The sequence below is a fragment of the Bicyclus anynana genome, chromosome 6 (assembly GCF_947172395.1).
Source record: "Bicyclus anynana chromosome 6, ilBicAnyn1.1, whole genome shotgun sequence".
NCBI classification, from domain to species: Eukaryota; Metazoa; Arthropoda; class Insecta; order Lepidoptera; family Nymphalidae; genus Bicyclus; species Bicyclus anynana.
In genome coordinates this window covers 16768195-16785380 of record NC_069088.1, presented here as the reverse complement: position 1 = coordinate 16785380, position 17186 = coordinate 16768195, and the positions used below count along the sequence as shown (strand labels likewise).

At 35.8% G+C, this 17186-nt stretch overlaps 1 protein-coding gene across 1 annotated transcript in view; it reads left to right on the top strand.

Moving 5' to 3' along the window:
* The window catches only part of LOC112047617 (proton-coupled amino acid transporter-like protein CG1139), a 34522-nt gene that overhangs the window by 13178 nt on the left and 4158 nt on the right, over positions 1-17186 (top strand). The window contains exons 4-7 of the mRNA XM_024084777.2: positions 3661-3782; positions 8667-8751; positions 11961-12205; positions 15470-15682. Coding sequence (XP_023940545.2) covers positions 3661-3782; positions 8667-8751; positions 11961-12205; positions 15470-15682 — 665 coding nt within the window. The remainder of the gene's footprint in view (positions 1-3660; positions 3783-8666; positions 8752-11960; positions 12206-15469; positions 15683-17186) is intronic.

Below are 17186 nucleotides of genomic sequence, written 5' to 3'. Positions count from 1 at the left end.
GCCCTGATTGTTTTGAAAAATAAATAAAAACTTTAAATTGGAATGAAATGCAGCGTTCTTGTCTGTGGAATGCGTTTATTTTTTTATTTAATTTTTATTGAGTTGCGAATAGAGTGAGATTTGAAGACATGGGACATCCTGTACGGTGTAATACCTTTGCCTTATTCTCATGTGAAAGAAAAATAAAATTAAAAAGCGAGAATTTAAAAAACAATTCGCGTGAATAATACACACTTGATTTTTTTAAGAAATTTATTGTAAATTTGTGACCGTAACTTACATATTGTTCAACATTAATTGTTATTGTTGTCTTCATCTACTGAGAATGGTGATCCTAATTTGGAGATGGATGTAATTTTCAATCTGTTACCATCAAAGTCGAGACGCATTTACTGAAATACATACCTAGGTAAAGTGGAGAAAACAACAACGAATGGATTCACTTACAAAAGGAGTTTTTTAAACTATTATCTCCCACGTTTACCTTACATACCTACTCATTATTCATCTTCATAGTAGTTGGAAATTATGTTGCCGGGTCTCTCGCATCTCCCTTAATATCCAAAATTGTAGACTTTGTACATTTAATTTTCAATTAAAATAAATCATTGAAAATTGTACTAAACTATTTTATTTTCTCGCAATCGTAGTGAAAAGCAGAGTGTAACACGTGGGGCTAAACCCATTATAAACTCGGTTTCTATTTAGGCGGCCCTCGCTTTCGTCTCGGGCCCTAAAAATACCTCGTATATAATGGGTCTTTTTAGCCCCTTGTATAACAATCTACTATTGTGTGTAGTGTTTATATGTTTGTTTGTATTTTAGTGGTGTTAAATATTTTCGATGATTGAGTTTACCTCGTCCCCCTCAAAGAACAACAGACAACTTTGTTAGTGAATTTGGGTGCGATACAATTCCACAGGTAATTGGTCTGAGGGTAGAAACGAAGTTTAAAAGGGGTCACTGAATAAATAAAAGTTCCTTACTCGTAACAGTGTTATTTCCTCGAAACCTTCGAGCAAGCCCGTTTAATAAATTACAGACCAAGGTTCCACAGGACTACCGTATCATAAACATAATTGATATTTATGTCAGAAAGCACTAACTAAGTATAATTTAATGGGGATGTACTGAAGGTAGTACTGAAGCTGATATACGGCTGCGTTCGTTGTTTAGAACTTCGTTGGAGGATAGTTTTTTTACTATTTTTTACTAGCTGTACACCGCATCTCTAAGTTTCTATATTAGGATTGTTTCTAGATAATTATCGTTTCTAATTTTTAACCATTCTTGTATGCCTTCGAAATTTAGACGATACTGACAATTACGACCAGCAAATAGATTTTATATATTAGAGGAGGCGTCTGGGGTACAAGGCAGACTGGTAAAATGGCAGGAGTATTTGAAAGTGCATCTGTTTACTTATGGCAGGCGTTCACAGATTTTATTATTTTTAATATAGATTTTATTATTGTATACCTATAGGAAGTCATACAAGTGCGTCCACTAATCCGCATCGTCCAGATCACATCGAACGGATTTTATTAACGTAAAAATAAAAATCCGTTTGATGCGATGCGTCCGATGCGTACGATGCAAATCTGTGGACGCCTATCTGCCGAACAAAGACGGAATATTTATTTTCTATGAGTTCAGCATTACCTACTTCTAATTTCTCAATAAAATTACGAAGGTATGGCCATCATAGAATTGTAGGGCACAAACACACTAGCGGTAGCTCACACTAGCGAGATGGCATAACCACGCGGTTAGCCGCTTTTTCATTTTATTATGAAATTTTGTGGTAGTGTCTACAATCACAAGCGGTTGTGTATTAAACTGGTTACGTGTGGTAAAGCGCTAATTATTAACAACAAAATTGCAATAGTGTTTTTTCACAACAATTAAATTAAATATACAACATTAAAAAAAATCTCGTAAACTTACAACACCTATAAGCTGAGGAAAGACTTGTGCGAAGAGGCACTGATGACGATCCTATTGCGTCGAAGGCAATAATAACTTGGCAGTTACAGCGGACAGCAGCTGTTAAAACATGGTTGAAACTTTTGTACAACTTCCCTGGCGAGTCCCCTGTATTATTACGTCATATTGTGGTAAAGTGATTTCGTCCGTTTATTATTATTTTAAAACAAGGAGTATTAATGTACTTTTATTTTTCTTTCCATTCAAGAATAATAATTACGGAATGTGGGTTTCGTTATCGTGGCTTCCGTTGTATTTTCTGGAGATTCGATCTTTAAAAGGAAATAATCTGAAGTCTTATACTCGTACGATCACTTTGTTGTCCGTCTGTCTCTCAAGACCCTTTATCTGGGAAACGTGTAAACTCGTCTTTTGAGGTTGTGAAAAAATCAAACTTTAAAGTTTCACGTTCTGCTCTGAAAACTGAATTTTGATAAACGCTCGGAGAAAACAACAAAAAATTATGACACTACTATTTATAATATTATTATTTTGTACGGAACGTAAATTGAGCTGCAGACAACAATATTATATGCATTTGATTTAGATCACTCGTAGCTATAGCTTCTCTTCTGAAAAGCTATTCTACATAACTAAGTCTTGTATATAATGTACTCTATGACCAAGTTTATACTTGTAGGTACCTTAATTTCGTTTTTGATCAAACCATCAGCACGCGGGCAAAATCAAGAGCGTCCCACTAGGACTAAAATTGTAAGAAAGCATTGTTATTTTTTTATTGTTAAAAGGTACACGAAAATGAGAACAACTACAAAATAAATAATATCATTAAAAAAAAAGTACAAAATCTTTATTTTAGGTTGCATAATTGGACATTTCATTTGTAATGAAGGGTCCAAGGGTCCTATATAATGAGGGTCTGAGGATTAGATGAATAGATAAGACGAAACTAGGACGTAACACTAGCAAATCACGTCCTGTCACTACAATGGTTTAGAAGGAAGAATTTATTTTCAACCATTAGTCACTGAGAGGTCTGTCCTATAAAGGCCGACTTTAGTATTTTAGTCGAGTACGAACAATTTTTGGAATTACCGCCCAAAAATCGTTCGTACTCGACTAAAATACTAAAGCAGTCCAAACTAGACATTAGAGACACTGAGTACTTAGCTTCTGGTAGGAATCTCAAGCTCAACATTGAAGAAATCGAATCAAAGGCAGATTTGTCTGGCAACAAGCTCGCTTACTTTACCACATCTCTTACTTTGACATAATTTTATACAACTTGTTTAAACGATTGTTTTTACCTGTACAAATATATAGATTCTTGCTATTCTTGCGTATTGCACCTCAGAGTGAGGGACACAAAACGGTTTTTTGTAAGACATGTATACCCATGAATGGTAGTTCTGATATAGGTAATGGTTTCCACTTTTCGGGTGAGCTGTCAATTACAAGTATTACAATTAAAAATATTTTTTCGAGTTTATGAAATGAAATGAAATTTTTATAGCTGCAAAGATGAGATGTCTATCCATGTTGTATCACCATGTAGCACTTATGATTTATATAGAGTATATAAAAATGCCCTTAAATGTAGGAGAGTTGGACCACATAGATATTTATCACTATTTCGGGCTAACTTAAATGCACAGATTGCGGTATAAATATAATTTTATGCTTCTGTCCTTTGACCACATATTCCATTTTCAGGTGAAAACTTCAAGGGATATTTGCAAGGAATGCCGAGTCGGATACCTTAGCTATACGGACACTTGTGTGAAGGTATTCAAACACGGACCAAAGCAGTTGAGGGCTTACACTGAATTCGTAAGGTATTTAACACCATTTTATTAAATAAAATTAACGCCGTTATTAATACGAGTATATGTTTTACAATTCTGTCTTTAGTGCAGTTGCTAATGCCTTGGTAATTGTTAGATACTTTGTGTTTTACGAAGAGTTGCCACGAAGCCAAATGACTGGCGACAATAATAAAAAACGCTTTAGATTGGACTATTTAGGGGCGGGTCTGGAACTTAAAAATTACTTACCGTAGGCATGGTAGGAGCATGGGCTGACAATGGGTTTGAAAGTATTCAACTATTATAAAATCACATAGGTGTGGCTATTGCAGACTCTCAATCTACTGAGCCTTCTCAGTTTAAGCCAGACAAACCTTATGACTTATTAAAAAGTAAAATAACAAGTGTATTTACAAAATGAACGTATTGTTCATGTTCTTACTAAGTAATTAAACGAAATTTGATTAAAAATTAGCAAGTAATAAAAAAACACAAGTGCGTCGATTGATCCGCATCGCACGGATCGCATCGAACGGATTTTATAGAACCCTCGTAACTTTAGTTTTAAGTTTTCGACTATTATTACCACCATTAGATTAAATTAAATTATGGCATAATCTTGACCTTCAAAGGTGCTTGTAAACTAAGCCTAATTGAAATAATTGTTTTTGACTTTGACTTTGAGTATGTATCGTAAAATCCGTTTGATGCGATGCGTCTATATCATATCGTATGATATACACATTAATAATGTAACAGGTATGGGTCAGCCTAAAAAGCGATAACCTATTGAAAAGGAAAAGCTTAAAGCTTTCTTTTATCTTTTTCGGTTTATTATACCTAGTAACAAAGCGGACATACTCGTAAAATAAGTTTATTGCGGTTAAGATTTAACCATCAAAAAAGTGTAATAATGAATGGATTCCGTATATAACGTTCGACGTATTTAACGGTATATTACGTTTATAACATTTGACGTATTTATCTGTTTGTCTTTATGTACTTGTGGCAATGTAGATTCTACACAGATGAAATTCTTTATGATGGTTTTTCTCTAAAATATAAAGTGATCCAAAAATGTCCTAAGAGTTTGGCATTTTTCTGTTATGATGGAAAGAACTTTTGACATAAAATTCTAGCTTTACGCCTTTTAAATGTTTTTTTGCCTCTCTACATAAAGTCTACCTACGTATTTGCCCAAGCTCAGCGGTCTCAGAGTTTATTTATAGGTATATACAGAATCATTTCTATTTATTTTAAAATTTAATTTCTATTTATATGCCAGCAATAGATAACAGAAAATTTATAAATCTTCATAACATTTGAGTTAGATTGTGTTAATCATCTACCCCAGCGGTTTTCTTATCTAATTCGAGTACATCCCCAATGGAAGCCAGAATACAATTTAGGTCTAGGTCTGGACCTAGAGCCTGATAGAGTCGAGATAATCGAGGCCATACGAATAGTCACTCAAAGCGAAAATGAATCACTGACGGTTAAAATTCAACTCCTGACCCAAACAATCATTCGTGCGAATTCATTTTTCGATTAGAGATGCGCGGACGCTTGTGCTACCACAAAATTCCGGCCGCGCTAATCTGCGAGGTTCCGTAGTTGTTATTTTTTATTTTTTAATGTTAAATTAATCGTTTTGGTGTACACATTAAGATCAATATTTAAGTGGAATATCAATAAGATACGTCAATATTTAATTTATACAAATGTATGACTGTACGACTCTTCAGAGTGTGATTCCCACTTTCGCCTTGCACATAAATTTTTATTATGTCTCATGACTAAATTTTTTGTTGAGGCCATCTTCTGAAGTTAGAGACCATTTGGTACCCTTTTAGCATCAAAAGAATGGCCTTTTATTAACCGACTTCAAAAAAAAGGAGAACGTTCTCAAATCAACGCGTTTTTATTTTATTTTTTATTTTTGTTACCGCATAACTTCGTCATTTCATAACCAATTTTAAAAATTCTTTTTTTGTTTGAAAGAGTTATACTTTCAGATTGGTCCTATTTATTTTTATGAAAATCGGTTCAGTAATTTTGTGTTAACATGAAAGTAACGAAATTGCCAACGATGCTAACATAGTAATGCATTAACTAAAGCCGATTAAATGATAAACTTTTAGGGATTAAAGACAGTTCTTTCCCGTGGTTCTTTCAGAAACGACTTTAATTAATAAGTCTGGCTTGGCACCGCCTTCAAAGTAGGTAATAAGAAGATAGCATATATAATGTTATTTTTCGCTTTTTAGTTTATTTTGTGATTTTGAAGTCGGTTAAATTTTTTTGTTAAAAAGATTTTATCACTATTATATTAAGGTACCTACGCTCTACACTCGTGGCACGAATTTACGCCGGGAATGTACGACGCGAACACGCGTATACTCGAACGAAAACACTTGCAATTTAAGAGCGCGCAGCGCGTCGGTACGATATGGATAAAATTCGAAGCGCGAACGAGACGCCGAATTATGACTTTCACGTGAGTGAAAAGCACGGAGCGATTGACGCGCGACGCAAATTTTATGACGTGAGCGCCAAAACCATTTTTACCTAATTGCAAGTAAATTAAACAACATAATGAAAAACAAAATGGCCATGTTCAAGATATATACCTAATTTTCTATACAAAACAAAAATTTAAGAAAATAAGTTTGCTTTTCCTGTGATTGAAAGCAAAATGTGAGCAAAACATGTATTTTTCAAAAAAATAAACTATCCAGAAAAGTTTTACAAATTGTGTATTTTGTATAGTCATAACAAAGCTAACACTTTGAAATATCATTTACCCAAATATCAGGCTCCTAACTTTTCCAGAATCTGAGATCCAGAACCATTTGTAACCACCAAATTACATATTGCACACTCTTAACAGTTCGGTTTGCGCTCTTCAACGAGAATGAATATAGAATAATTAAAAAGCCGCAAACGCCCATACACTCGCAATTCACTGCTTTCACGGCGTTCGTGAATGTAGGACGCACATTAAAATTTTGAATTTGAATTTGGTCCATTCTAACAATCCTATGGGAAACGAACGAACATAAAGAACAGATTTTATTTGTTCTACAAGACTCGGAGTTATTTATTCCATCGCCTATCTAACGCCTTTGTTATTTTATTTATGATAATATTGCAATTTCATCAGATAGTGATAAATATTAATGGCAAGATTTCTTGGAAGCAATCAGCACGATTCCACGCTTTCATCTGCAAGCGAAATATAGTTAGCAATTATTTTCTTGTAGACTAATAAATAATAGTCAATAGTCATTATTAATTTAGTTCAATTAAGCTTAGTTTACAAGCACAATGGCGACAATAATTAGTCGAAAACATTAAATTTACGAGGGTTTGAATAATGGAAATATGGAATAATGAGGGAATGAAATAAAAGTAATGTAATTCGTCAGCTGCAGCACATAGCGGTATAACTAGATTATTTCTTTGGTAATAGTGTTACTAATGGTCCGGGTTTATCCAATTTTTTATCCTGAAAAAGGTATAGCCCTTGTAAGACAGATCGTAGTACAAGATCCCACATCACTTCGTCATGCCCTCCAGTCACGTAGACAAATATTATCTCAATGTTGTTTTATTTTCTGCTAAGGGACATAAAATACATTAATGGATATTTTTATTTTATATGAAAAATATCACCCCAATATTTTAAAAATAAGATACTGTTTTGCTTTCTTTTTTTTCGTTTCTTTAGATACACAAACGCGCTTGTCTTGTCAAACTTACTCTAAGAAAAAACTTTAAATAGCAAAGGAAATTAAAATAACGATAAACGTTTATTTACAATAATTAAATTATTTCATGATTTAGACAAATTAAAAAAAATCGTCCATATCTATTGCTGAAATTAATTATTTTTCGGCGGTCGAAAGCCAAAATACATTTTGGAAATTCCAAGTAAGTATAAGTAAATAGATTATAACTAAGAAAAACGTCATTCCGTGAAAGCTCAATATGTTTTGGACAATTGTGTCTTAGACTAAGAAAATTGGATGAAATCTCTAGCGAGCTTCGCAATATAATTTAAGACATCGTGGGGCATGATTGACTTTCGACGTATTTTTTATTGATTATCTCCTTCTAGCTTTGCCCGCGCTGATTTCATTTCCGTAGAAATATCGGAATAAAAAGTAGGTAGCTCTTACCAGCTAAGCCAGATTATAATCCATCCCTGAAATAATCCCAAATAGCATGCAACCGTGGAGCAGTGATTAAACAACAAACATCTATAAAATAGTCGTAAGTTTACTAAAACTTTCCAAATATCTATCTGACGTCACGCGGGTGAAACCGCGTGGTTTCACTGAAAGAATTTTTCAAATCGAACCAGTAGTTCCTGAGGTTACCGCGTTCAAGCAAACAATCAAACAAACAAACTTTATAATATTAAAGTGTAGATTCTATCGTATTTTTTTTCGATATTTTTTTATTTTATTGATTTTATTTATAGCATACAATAACAAACTTAAGTTAACTTATCCTAATAACAAGTCTTACCCGCACGTGGAATGGTGGCAAGAATACTGGCTGCATTTCTGCGCTGGACAACTGATCCTTTGCGTAAAAAATGAGCCAGCCCTTCTGTCACCAGTCGAGGTAACTAGCCGCGGTGAAATTATTCGGAGAATTTTTTGGCACTGCGACTCTATGGCTCAAGGGCCTCCACGGCAAAAGGTAAAAATATGTAACTCTCAGTCAGAGAGGCATACTTGAGCCACTTACCGGTTTCAGCTTTTTCTGCAGCGGCTTCCGTCTGAATTCTTGTTTTTTTTTTCAATCGGAAAACATTAACGAGTTGTTCTCAAGTTATGGCGTGCCCTATGATCACTTGGGACTTTTTTGTTTAACTAATTTGTTAATTGTTGTATTTGTTCACAGGCATTTTGTAGATTACGCCATGGCCGGAGTGTGCCTCGGAGGGACCAGCGTCTACGTAATCTTCATTGCTTCCTCTTTAAAAAACGTGAGCATTCTCCTAACAAATAAAATTGTTACAATATTCAAAGTTAAAATAAATTTATTTAAAGTAGGCCTATGGTACGAGATTCGTTATTAGAAACATGTACTCTCATCTGTTATTTAATTGTGATTAGATAAAATTTTAGATAACATTCACCTTGACCTACCTTGACTTGACTTGACTTGTGGCCAAATAACCTATGAACGATAGGCAAAAAACGTTAGAGACCTTAATTGTAGCGTATACAAACAGCAGCAAAATAGTATTGCATCAATATTTTCGTATCTCAACGGAGGAACAGAGTTGATGTGAAAAGTTGGAGGTGCATGCCCCGGACCGGATTCGAACCAACGCCCTCCGAATTAAATATTCACTGGGTTATCATGGCGTTTGCAAACTGACATGTCTGACCACAGCAGACCATTAGACAATAAAGCGATTAACCGCTCGTCTCGTAGTTCACGATTTCCGAGAATAATTAATCCACATACCTAGTATACGAGCCGTACCTAATTGGCTCTTTGATCTTAGATCGTGCATCCAAATACGCTTTACCAAACTATCCTAATATTGAATCTCAGAATTCGCTTATAATGGTATAGTTAGCAAAAAACTCAGAATTGGATTTAAAAATAAAAGAAAACCAATTTTGAACAAAGGTTCTCAGTATATGTCAGGACAACTTAATTAACAAATCGAAAAACACGGTGAGCGCCTTATATCGCCAGTCGCACCCACCTGATCGCTCCCCCTTTCTAACTCCCACTTTTACGGAAACATGTCGCGCCACCTAGCGTGACCTACATGAAATATATTTTCAAAACAACTATCAGGTAGGTTATTAGTCATTGATACTGATGCCACAAATGCAATCAGTAACATTTTTGTATGTCTGTCTGTCTGTTCGTCTGTCTGTATATTCGTTATAGAAACAAAAACTACTAGACGGATTTTAATGAAATTTGGTACAATTATTTTTCATACTCCTGTACAGGTTATAGTATACTTTTCATCTGCTACGATTTTTAAGAGCAGAGCAGTGTAGTGAAATGTTGGGAAAACAGGAGAAGTTACTCCATTCCAGCGATACTACTGTAAAGGCTGGATTAAAAAGGTCTAAGGGCGGATGAAGTCGCGGGAGTCAGCTAGTACTAAATAGATAAGCCATTTATTCCATATTTTCATTTCAAGTGTTAGTAGTTTGTTAGTAAGTTTTCCTAAATTATGTTAGTAATATTAGTTACTATGTTTTTTTTAATATGGACCCCTGAAAGGGTAAATAAAGGCCTCGTCCATCTTCTTCTTGTCAAACACCATCGATATAGAATAAATCTCTGCCGCTGCAACACAGATCACGTCCCGCCCATCTCTTCTGCTTCTGCCTTCGGGCCCCATCAGGCGATGCCTCTGCGCTCGCCCAAACCCCCGGTGAAGCCATTGAGGTCACCTATGGTAATTACAAAGAAAATAAAACCTTACACCTACTACTTCTATCCAAAGTTAAACCGAATCTCTCTCCGAATCTCTCTAATCTGCATGCTATGAAAAAATATGAAATGATAAAAGTTTCAAGTATCTCAATTTACAGTTCGTTTCACTCTTGAAAGTTTGCCTTTGTTGATTCACGATTTTAGTACCTATAGTGAACGTCATACAGGCGACTGTCACCGTACCCATGCTATCTGAAGAACACTTTAATCTCGTACTGAGTGCTTAGTATTCTGTTCTTGTTATAATGTCGTTGAAGTCGCCGAACATCTGTTGCCTTGAATGCATCTGTTAGCTAGAAGCGACGGGTGCTTGTATTGTGACAAGATTTACTAATAGCATACTGATGTTGGGATTTCATTCTGGATGGAAAAGGGCGACACATAGAATTTTTTAAACTAATATTTTATTATAACACACAAATCACCTATAACAGGTCCAGCATTCCTAGTAAGTACCTATTTATTTCGATGTACCATTCAAATAATGAGTAATTTCACCGTTTTTAGGGTTTAGTTTTTTTTAGAGTTTCGCCATGCCTGCCGACGGTTTAGGTGAGAGACTATTTAAGATAGGTATCTATGTACGTACATTAGTTTCGACATAGTCGTAAAATAAAATAATGAATTATATTTTTATTAATATTTTTAGGGTAACCTCCAACATGTAAAGGAGATGAATTTTCTTTTACTCGTTTGTACCATAGTGTTAAGTAGGTATCGTTGGTTATTCCCCCATTCCCCAAAACGCTTGGGTTTTGGATGTAGTAGTAAGATCAGCATACACAAGCATAAGCATTTGTGTGTGTAAAATAAAAGAATATCAGCACAACAGAAACGTATTAATAAATTATTTAGAGAGAGTCACGTATCGTCGAAAATGAAAGCCATTTTTTCGCAGTTCTTGCGCCGTATTTTTCGTACCTATTTTGTGTATTGAGCACATATTCAACATAAGGGAAGTCGAGACTGGTAAGTAATACCTAGCTATATTATGTTCTACCAGTAACCGCGGTAACCACAGTTCCGATGACAGTCCAGTCCTTTGGTAACCGCGTAGGTACAATAAATGGCGTAGGTACGAGTATTTACTGTGCCTACGCGGTTCCGTTTTACGGCGTAGGTAGTCATTACATGAAACGACATGGACCTACATTGTGAACTGACTGAATTTTATTTAGTATTCTATTAGGATATGGTAACTATAGTATTTTTGATCATGGGTCATTGCGAAAAAAAAGACCAAAGAATTGTTATACCTAAAAATAATACCATAATCAATATCATCATTAGCCGATAGTAATCGTCCGCTGCTGGACATGGCATCTCGTAAAGACTTCCAAACATCGCGGTCTTGAGCCACTTGCATCCAACGATTCCCAACAATCCGATTGATGTCGTCGTTCTGCTAAGTGAGGGTCAACGAATACCACGATGGTGCGTGCATTGACATTTACGTTAGAAACGCAACGTCCATCGTTTCTTTGAACTATATGCTTCCCCCATTACCACTTCAGCTTGGCGACTCGTTTGAGCTATGTCGGCTTTTGGTTCTTCTACAAATACCCTCATTTCTGATTTTATCACGCAGAAATATTTCGAGCATTCCATCGGCCGATAAGTGATTCTGAAAAATGCTGTTTGTTTTTTTTTTTGCCAGTCACATCCTCTCGCAGTGTAGATATGCAAACCAAAGTGTCGCTAAAACATTTTCTTTATTCACAGATTTGTGACCAGTTTTACCCAGACTCTACCTACCGGGTGGAGGTTTACTGCGGAGTTCTGCTGCTGCCTCTGATTTTACTAACTCAAATCAGACACCTCAAGTTCCTCGTGCCTTTCTCAATATTCGCCAACCTGTGCCTCGTAATGACATTCATCGTCACTTGCTACTATACGTTCGAAGATGTTCCCAACATGTCTAATGTGGACCTTTTCAATAGTGTAGAAAACTGGCCCTTATTTTTGAGGTATGGAAACAACATATTATACGTAATCGACAATTAATATTAAAATTAATTTAAATATAGGTACTTCATGAAGACTTGCCAATCTAAGGTATGACTACTGGTGGAGGTTTTAGAGATTTCGTGAAGAGTGCCTTTCGCTTTTAATATTTGGATTCTTATCCCATACTTGGGAAGTCGCTGTGGTGACACCCCGTGCCTCAGAGAGCACGTTAATCCGACAGTCCCGGTCGCTATATAAACGTCTAATCATCTGATTTTGGTAGTTGGTTTTCTAAAGAAAAATCCACACTGAAACATTGTGATCCCTCTTAACTTCAAAAATTCTACATATAAGGAGCAAGGCCTGGCCCTGTAGTGCATCGTTAAAATAGGCTGATAATGATGAAAGATCAAAACAAATACAAATTGTATTCGAAACGTGATGGAACTTAAAAGGAAATAATTCTACTAAAGATCAATAGCCATGAATCGTTGACCTACATTCCACCTGATTCCCCTTCGTCTTATGAGGTTTATAAGTTCATTCAATCACTGCCCTTACAACCTTATTAATATACCGTCAATGCTTCATTTGGGAGCTCTTTGCAAAGAGCTACGTGATAAGCGTCAAATATGCGGTGGAATGAACACAAAGGCCTTTATTCGTTTCGTTGCGAGATTTTTTTGTTCCATCACAATCCGTGAAACTTTATATTCATACACCTACTTTAATCCTGTCGTAGTCTTGGTATACAGTTTTTAACCGACTTCCAAAAAGGAGGAGGTTCTACGTTCGGCTGTATGTATGTTTTTCGGAAATATTTTTCCTACTTTTAATTTATTGTTATGCAATAAATTAAAAGTAAAGTAAAAATAAATTAATCACATACTGATTTTGATATTGAGCTTGAACTTTTAAAAAAATAGTGGGATGGGAATTACGAGTACCTTCCTACTTTTAAGTTTTTTTTTTTTATTGGCTACAATCTCATCTGATGGTAAGTGATGAATGCAATCTAAGATTGAAGCGGGATAACTTGTTAGGCGGAGGATGAAAACACACCCCATTCGGTTTCTACACGACATCGTACCGGAATGCTAAATCGCTTGTCAGTACATCTTTGCCTGATCTTAACTATCGTTTATGATAGTACCTAATGACTCCATATCCCATTGTATATCAGTATTGCCCGTCTATCTATTTTGCAAAAATAACTTATTCAATATAAATATAATTGATTGTAAGAAATGAATAGTCATAGAATTACGTAATTTCATATTAAGTATACCTACTCAGGCCAGAAAATGTGTAGGTTCACCTCGCCAAGGCATTTTAAAAAATATGAAAAAACCCATTTACATTGGACCGTTTTGTAAACTATTCGAAACAAACTCTAAGACAGACTTGCTACTCTGGAGAAATCCATTTTATCGAGAGCATGTAAACTTTGGACTGCTTCAAAAAGTTTCTTCCAGTAGCTACTTAGAAAACTGTTCTGATATAAAATATCCATTATTGCATAGACAATGCAATCCCAACTAATAATATAAATGCGAAAGTAATTCTGTCTGTCTGTAAATAGCTTTTCAAGGTTTAAGTAAAACAACTTAACCCATTTTGATGAATTTCGGTTAGTAGAGATGAATTGCTCCTTGAAGCAAAAATGCTTCTTTTAATCACGGAAATATCCATTTACACCCGTGTAAAACACAATACTAGTATATTATGAAGCTAAACAAAAGAAAAATTTACTTTTACCTAAAGTCTCTACCGACTTTTAACTAAAGTCTCTACCGAAATCAGTATTAACGTTTTCTTTTTAATTTAGTCTGTAGGTATAAAAAACATATAACTGAACATTTATATGTTTTTTATACCTACTACTAGCATTTCCTCCTTTTTGGAAGTCGGTAAAAATGGCAGTTATTTTCGCCAAATCACGTCTTCAAAGTACCGACTCCAATATCAACTATCAAAATGTACCTACTGATTTATTATGAAATATTCGTGCAACCAAAACCCTTCTATTTATGAATGATAGTGCGTGCTACTCATAAATCTAGCTCGAGCCGACGTGGGCAGGCATCGCTACGAATCAATCACGGTCATGTCAGGTCATAATAATTAATCTACAATTCAACGCATTTGTTGGTTCAGCATATTCCAAGTGCCTACCTACTTGTACCTGCGAGTTCAGACGGCCCAGTTTTTTTTCTCCATCTTACCTGATGTTAAGTGATGGAAGCGGGATTACTTACGGTTTCTGCACGACATCGTACCGAAACTAGCCAGGACCGAAACCTCCCACCAGCCAGAGCTGGACCAATTCAGAAAACCTCAATCGACCCAGCCGGAGATCGAACCCAAGACCTGTCTTCTGAATCCACCGCGTATGCCACTGCATTAGGTAAGCCGTCGTGATTCTCAACAGAGAACTCCTGGATTCCCAATTTAGTATTATACATATATTTCTAAATTAGCTGAGGTCGAGAGATTTAGCGTGCCGGTACAATAAACCCCTACCTACCTCTAATCACTAACCTCTCATCTTCCAAGTAAACCCGCTCCCATCGTATGACTGCACCGTCACTTAACACCAGGTAAGATCGTAGACAGGGGCCCTTCATTAAATAGGTAGGTAAAAATAAAAAAAAGGTAAATGGTAAAAAATTCCATTTGGGTTTTGAAATTATGCACAGGTCTGGCCTCTTATTTTTAAAGTTCTCAAAAGCACATAACAAAGCTTAATTGCGGTTTACTTGGTAGTTAATTTACTTTCTAGGTACGGATTTTGAGTGCCTTTGTGTAGTTTTTGCTAGTTTTTAATTTCAACTGTAGCCATACTCTATAAAATAGGTACCTACCTACTATACTTGAATATTTTGCTAATAGCTGTCCGCATCAAACGGATTTTAGTATTATTTGTATAAAAAATATACAAGTGCGTCCACTGATCCGCATCGTACGGATCGCAATGAATTTTATATATCGGTTACGAATACCTCCGAAACTGAGTGTTCGTAACCGTATTCGTATAATACACTAGCTGACGCGACGCGGTTTTACCCGCGTAGTTCCCGTCCCCGTAAGAGTACAGGGATAATATATATCCTATAGCCTTCCTCGATAAATGGACTATCTAACACATAAAGAATTTTTCAGATCGGACCAGTAGTTCCTGAGATTAGCGCGTTCAATCAAACAAACAAACAAACTCTTTAGCTTTATATTATTAGTATAGATATACAAAATGTGTATGTCATTTTACCAAAATCTTTTTTCAGTACAGCTATATTCGCGATGGAGGGGATCAACGTGGTGATGCCAGTGGAGAATGAGATGGCTCACCCTCAACACTTCCTGGGATGTCCGGGCGTGCTCAACGTCACCATGGTCTTTGTAGCCATCCTGTATGCCGTGGTCGGCTTATTCGGGTACCTGAAGTATGGTGATGAGGTTCTTGGAAGCATTACACTGAATTTGCCGGAGGGTGAACCGTAAGTACCTATCTATTCGTCATCATTTGCCAATTTTTAACCTACCTAAAAAGGTGATTATTCCTTACCCGGACCTAAATTAAATCCTAAAATACATACCTATATTAAATCCTAAAATTAATTCTAGCTAGAAAACCAATCCGGGCCTCGGTTATATACCAAGGCATTTCGAACTGCTTATAAAAAGTCGCCCAAAAGTTTGTTATATATGTAATAGGTAGGTAGATAGTAGATAAGAGACTTAAGATACCTACTTTAACAGTTTTCAGGCAAGCGAAGCAAAATGCTTCATTCAATATATCTACTCCGTAATAGATTCTCGTTTATCCTTCGATTACCAAAATAAACATGGAAATATTAAGAACACGAAATAATAACATAATTTGTTTTTATTAGTAGTAGCTTTATATCCTGAAATAACCTAAAGCTATCTTATATAGTCAGCGCAAATGGCGTGGCAATCGGAACTTTAATAATAATAAATCAAGTAAGTTTTAGGTCTACACACAAATATTTTCTAAGATCGATAGAGTAAAATTAAAAATGACTGATCCGAGTTGGCTGATTAAATGTGAATAGATTAGGTAGGTAGGTAAATCCTGGATCAATTAGAGAGGTGGATACCAAAGGAAGTTTTGGAAGCTTCTATTAGGAATAAACACAGATAGAGGTAACTAGATTTATAAAGTGTCAATTCTTTATATTGAACCCAGCACACCCAGGGCGTGGCCTAAATGGCTGTTTAATATTTAGTGAAAAAAAAACATACATACAGCCGAACGTAGAACCTCCTGCTTTTTGGAAGTCGGTTAAAAATGAAATATGTCACCCTTACTTTAGAGTTGAATATTATTTATTCTTTTTGTCACAGAACAAAACAAGACTGCTAGTACATGCGCGGACACGCTTGCGATGTTCCGCACACCCGGGTGTACGCGGGTCACGCCCCCTTGCTACTTCTATTGCTAAAAGCGTTTGCTTTTAGCGTTGTCTGTTTTGTGCGAATAAACCTAGGCTCTCACCGCTCGGTCACTATACCTGTGCTAAGCCTCGGATTTTACCGTTCTATTTGGTAACAGGAGCATTGGCGTATCTAGAATTATTTCCTGGGGTGGGCCTACATATCACTGAACCGAGTCGACACTCAATATAAAAATTTCGTCAACAATATTTGTGGACGCAGAGGTCTGCAACGACTTATTTTATTATTTTTTATTTGTATCTGTGGTAGGTATCAGAAAAGGTCCTAATATATTTTTCACATTTTCCATGAGCATAGGATAGAGCCAGATTTAGTAGGTACTTACTAAATCTGACTCTGATAGGGGGGGAGGGGCTGTGCTGTAAAAAAAACGCTAATTTTCTATTTAAAAAAAATATTATTCTTTTAAAAAAAACGTTTCAATGATTTATCGACATTCACATTAATTTATGACTGCCACGAGTTGTTGCGTTCACTATCCGACGGAAACGCTGTCTGGTCTTACAACACGTGGCAGTTTTA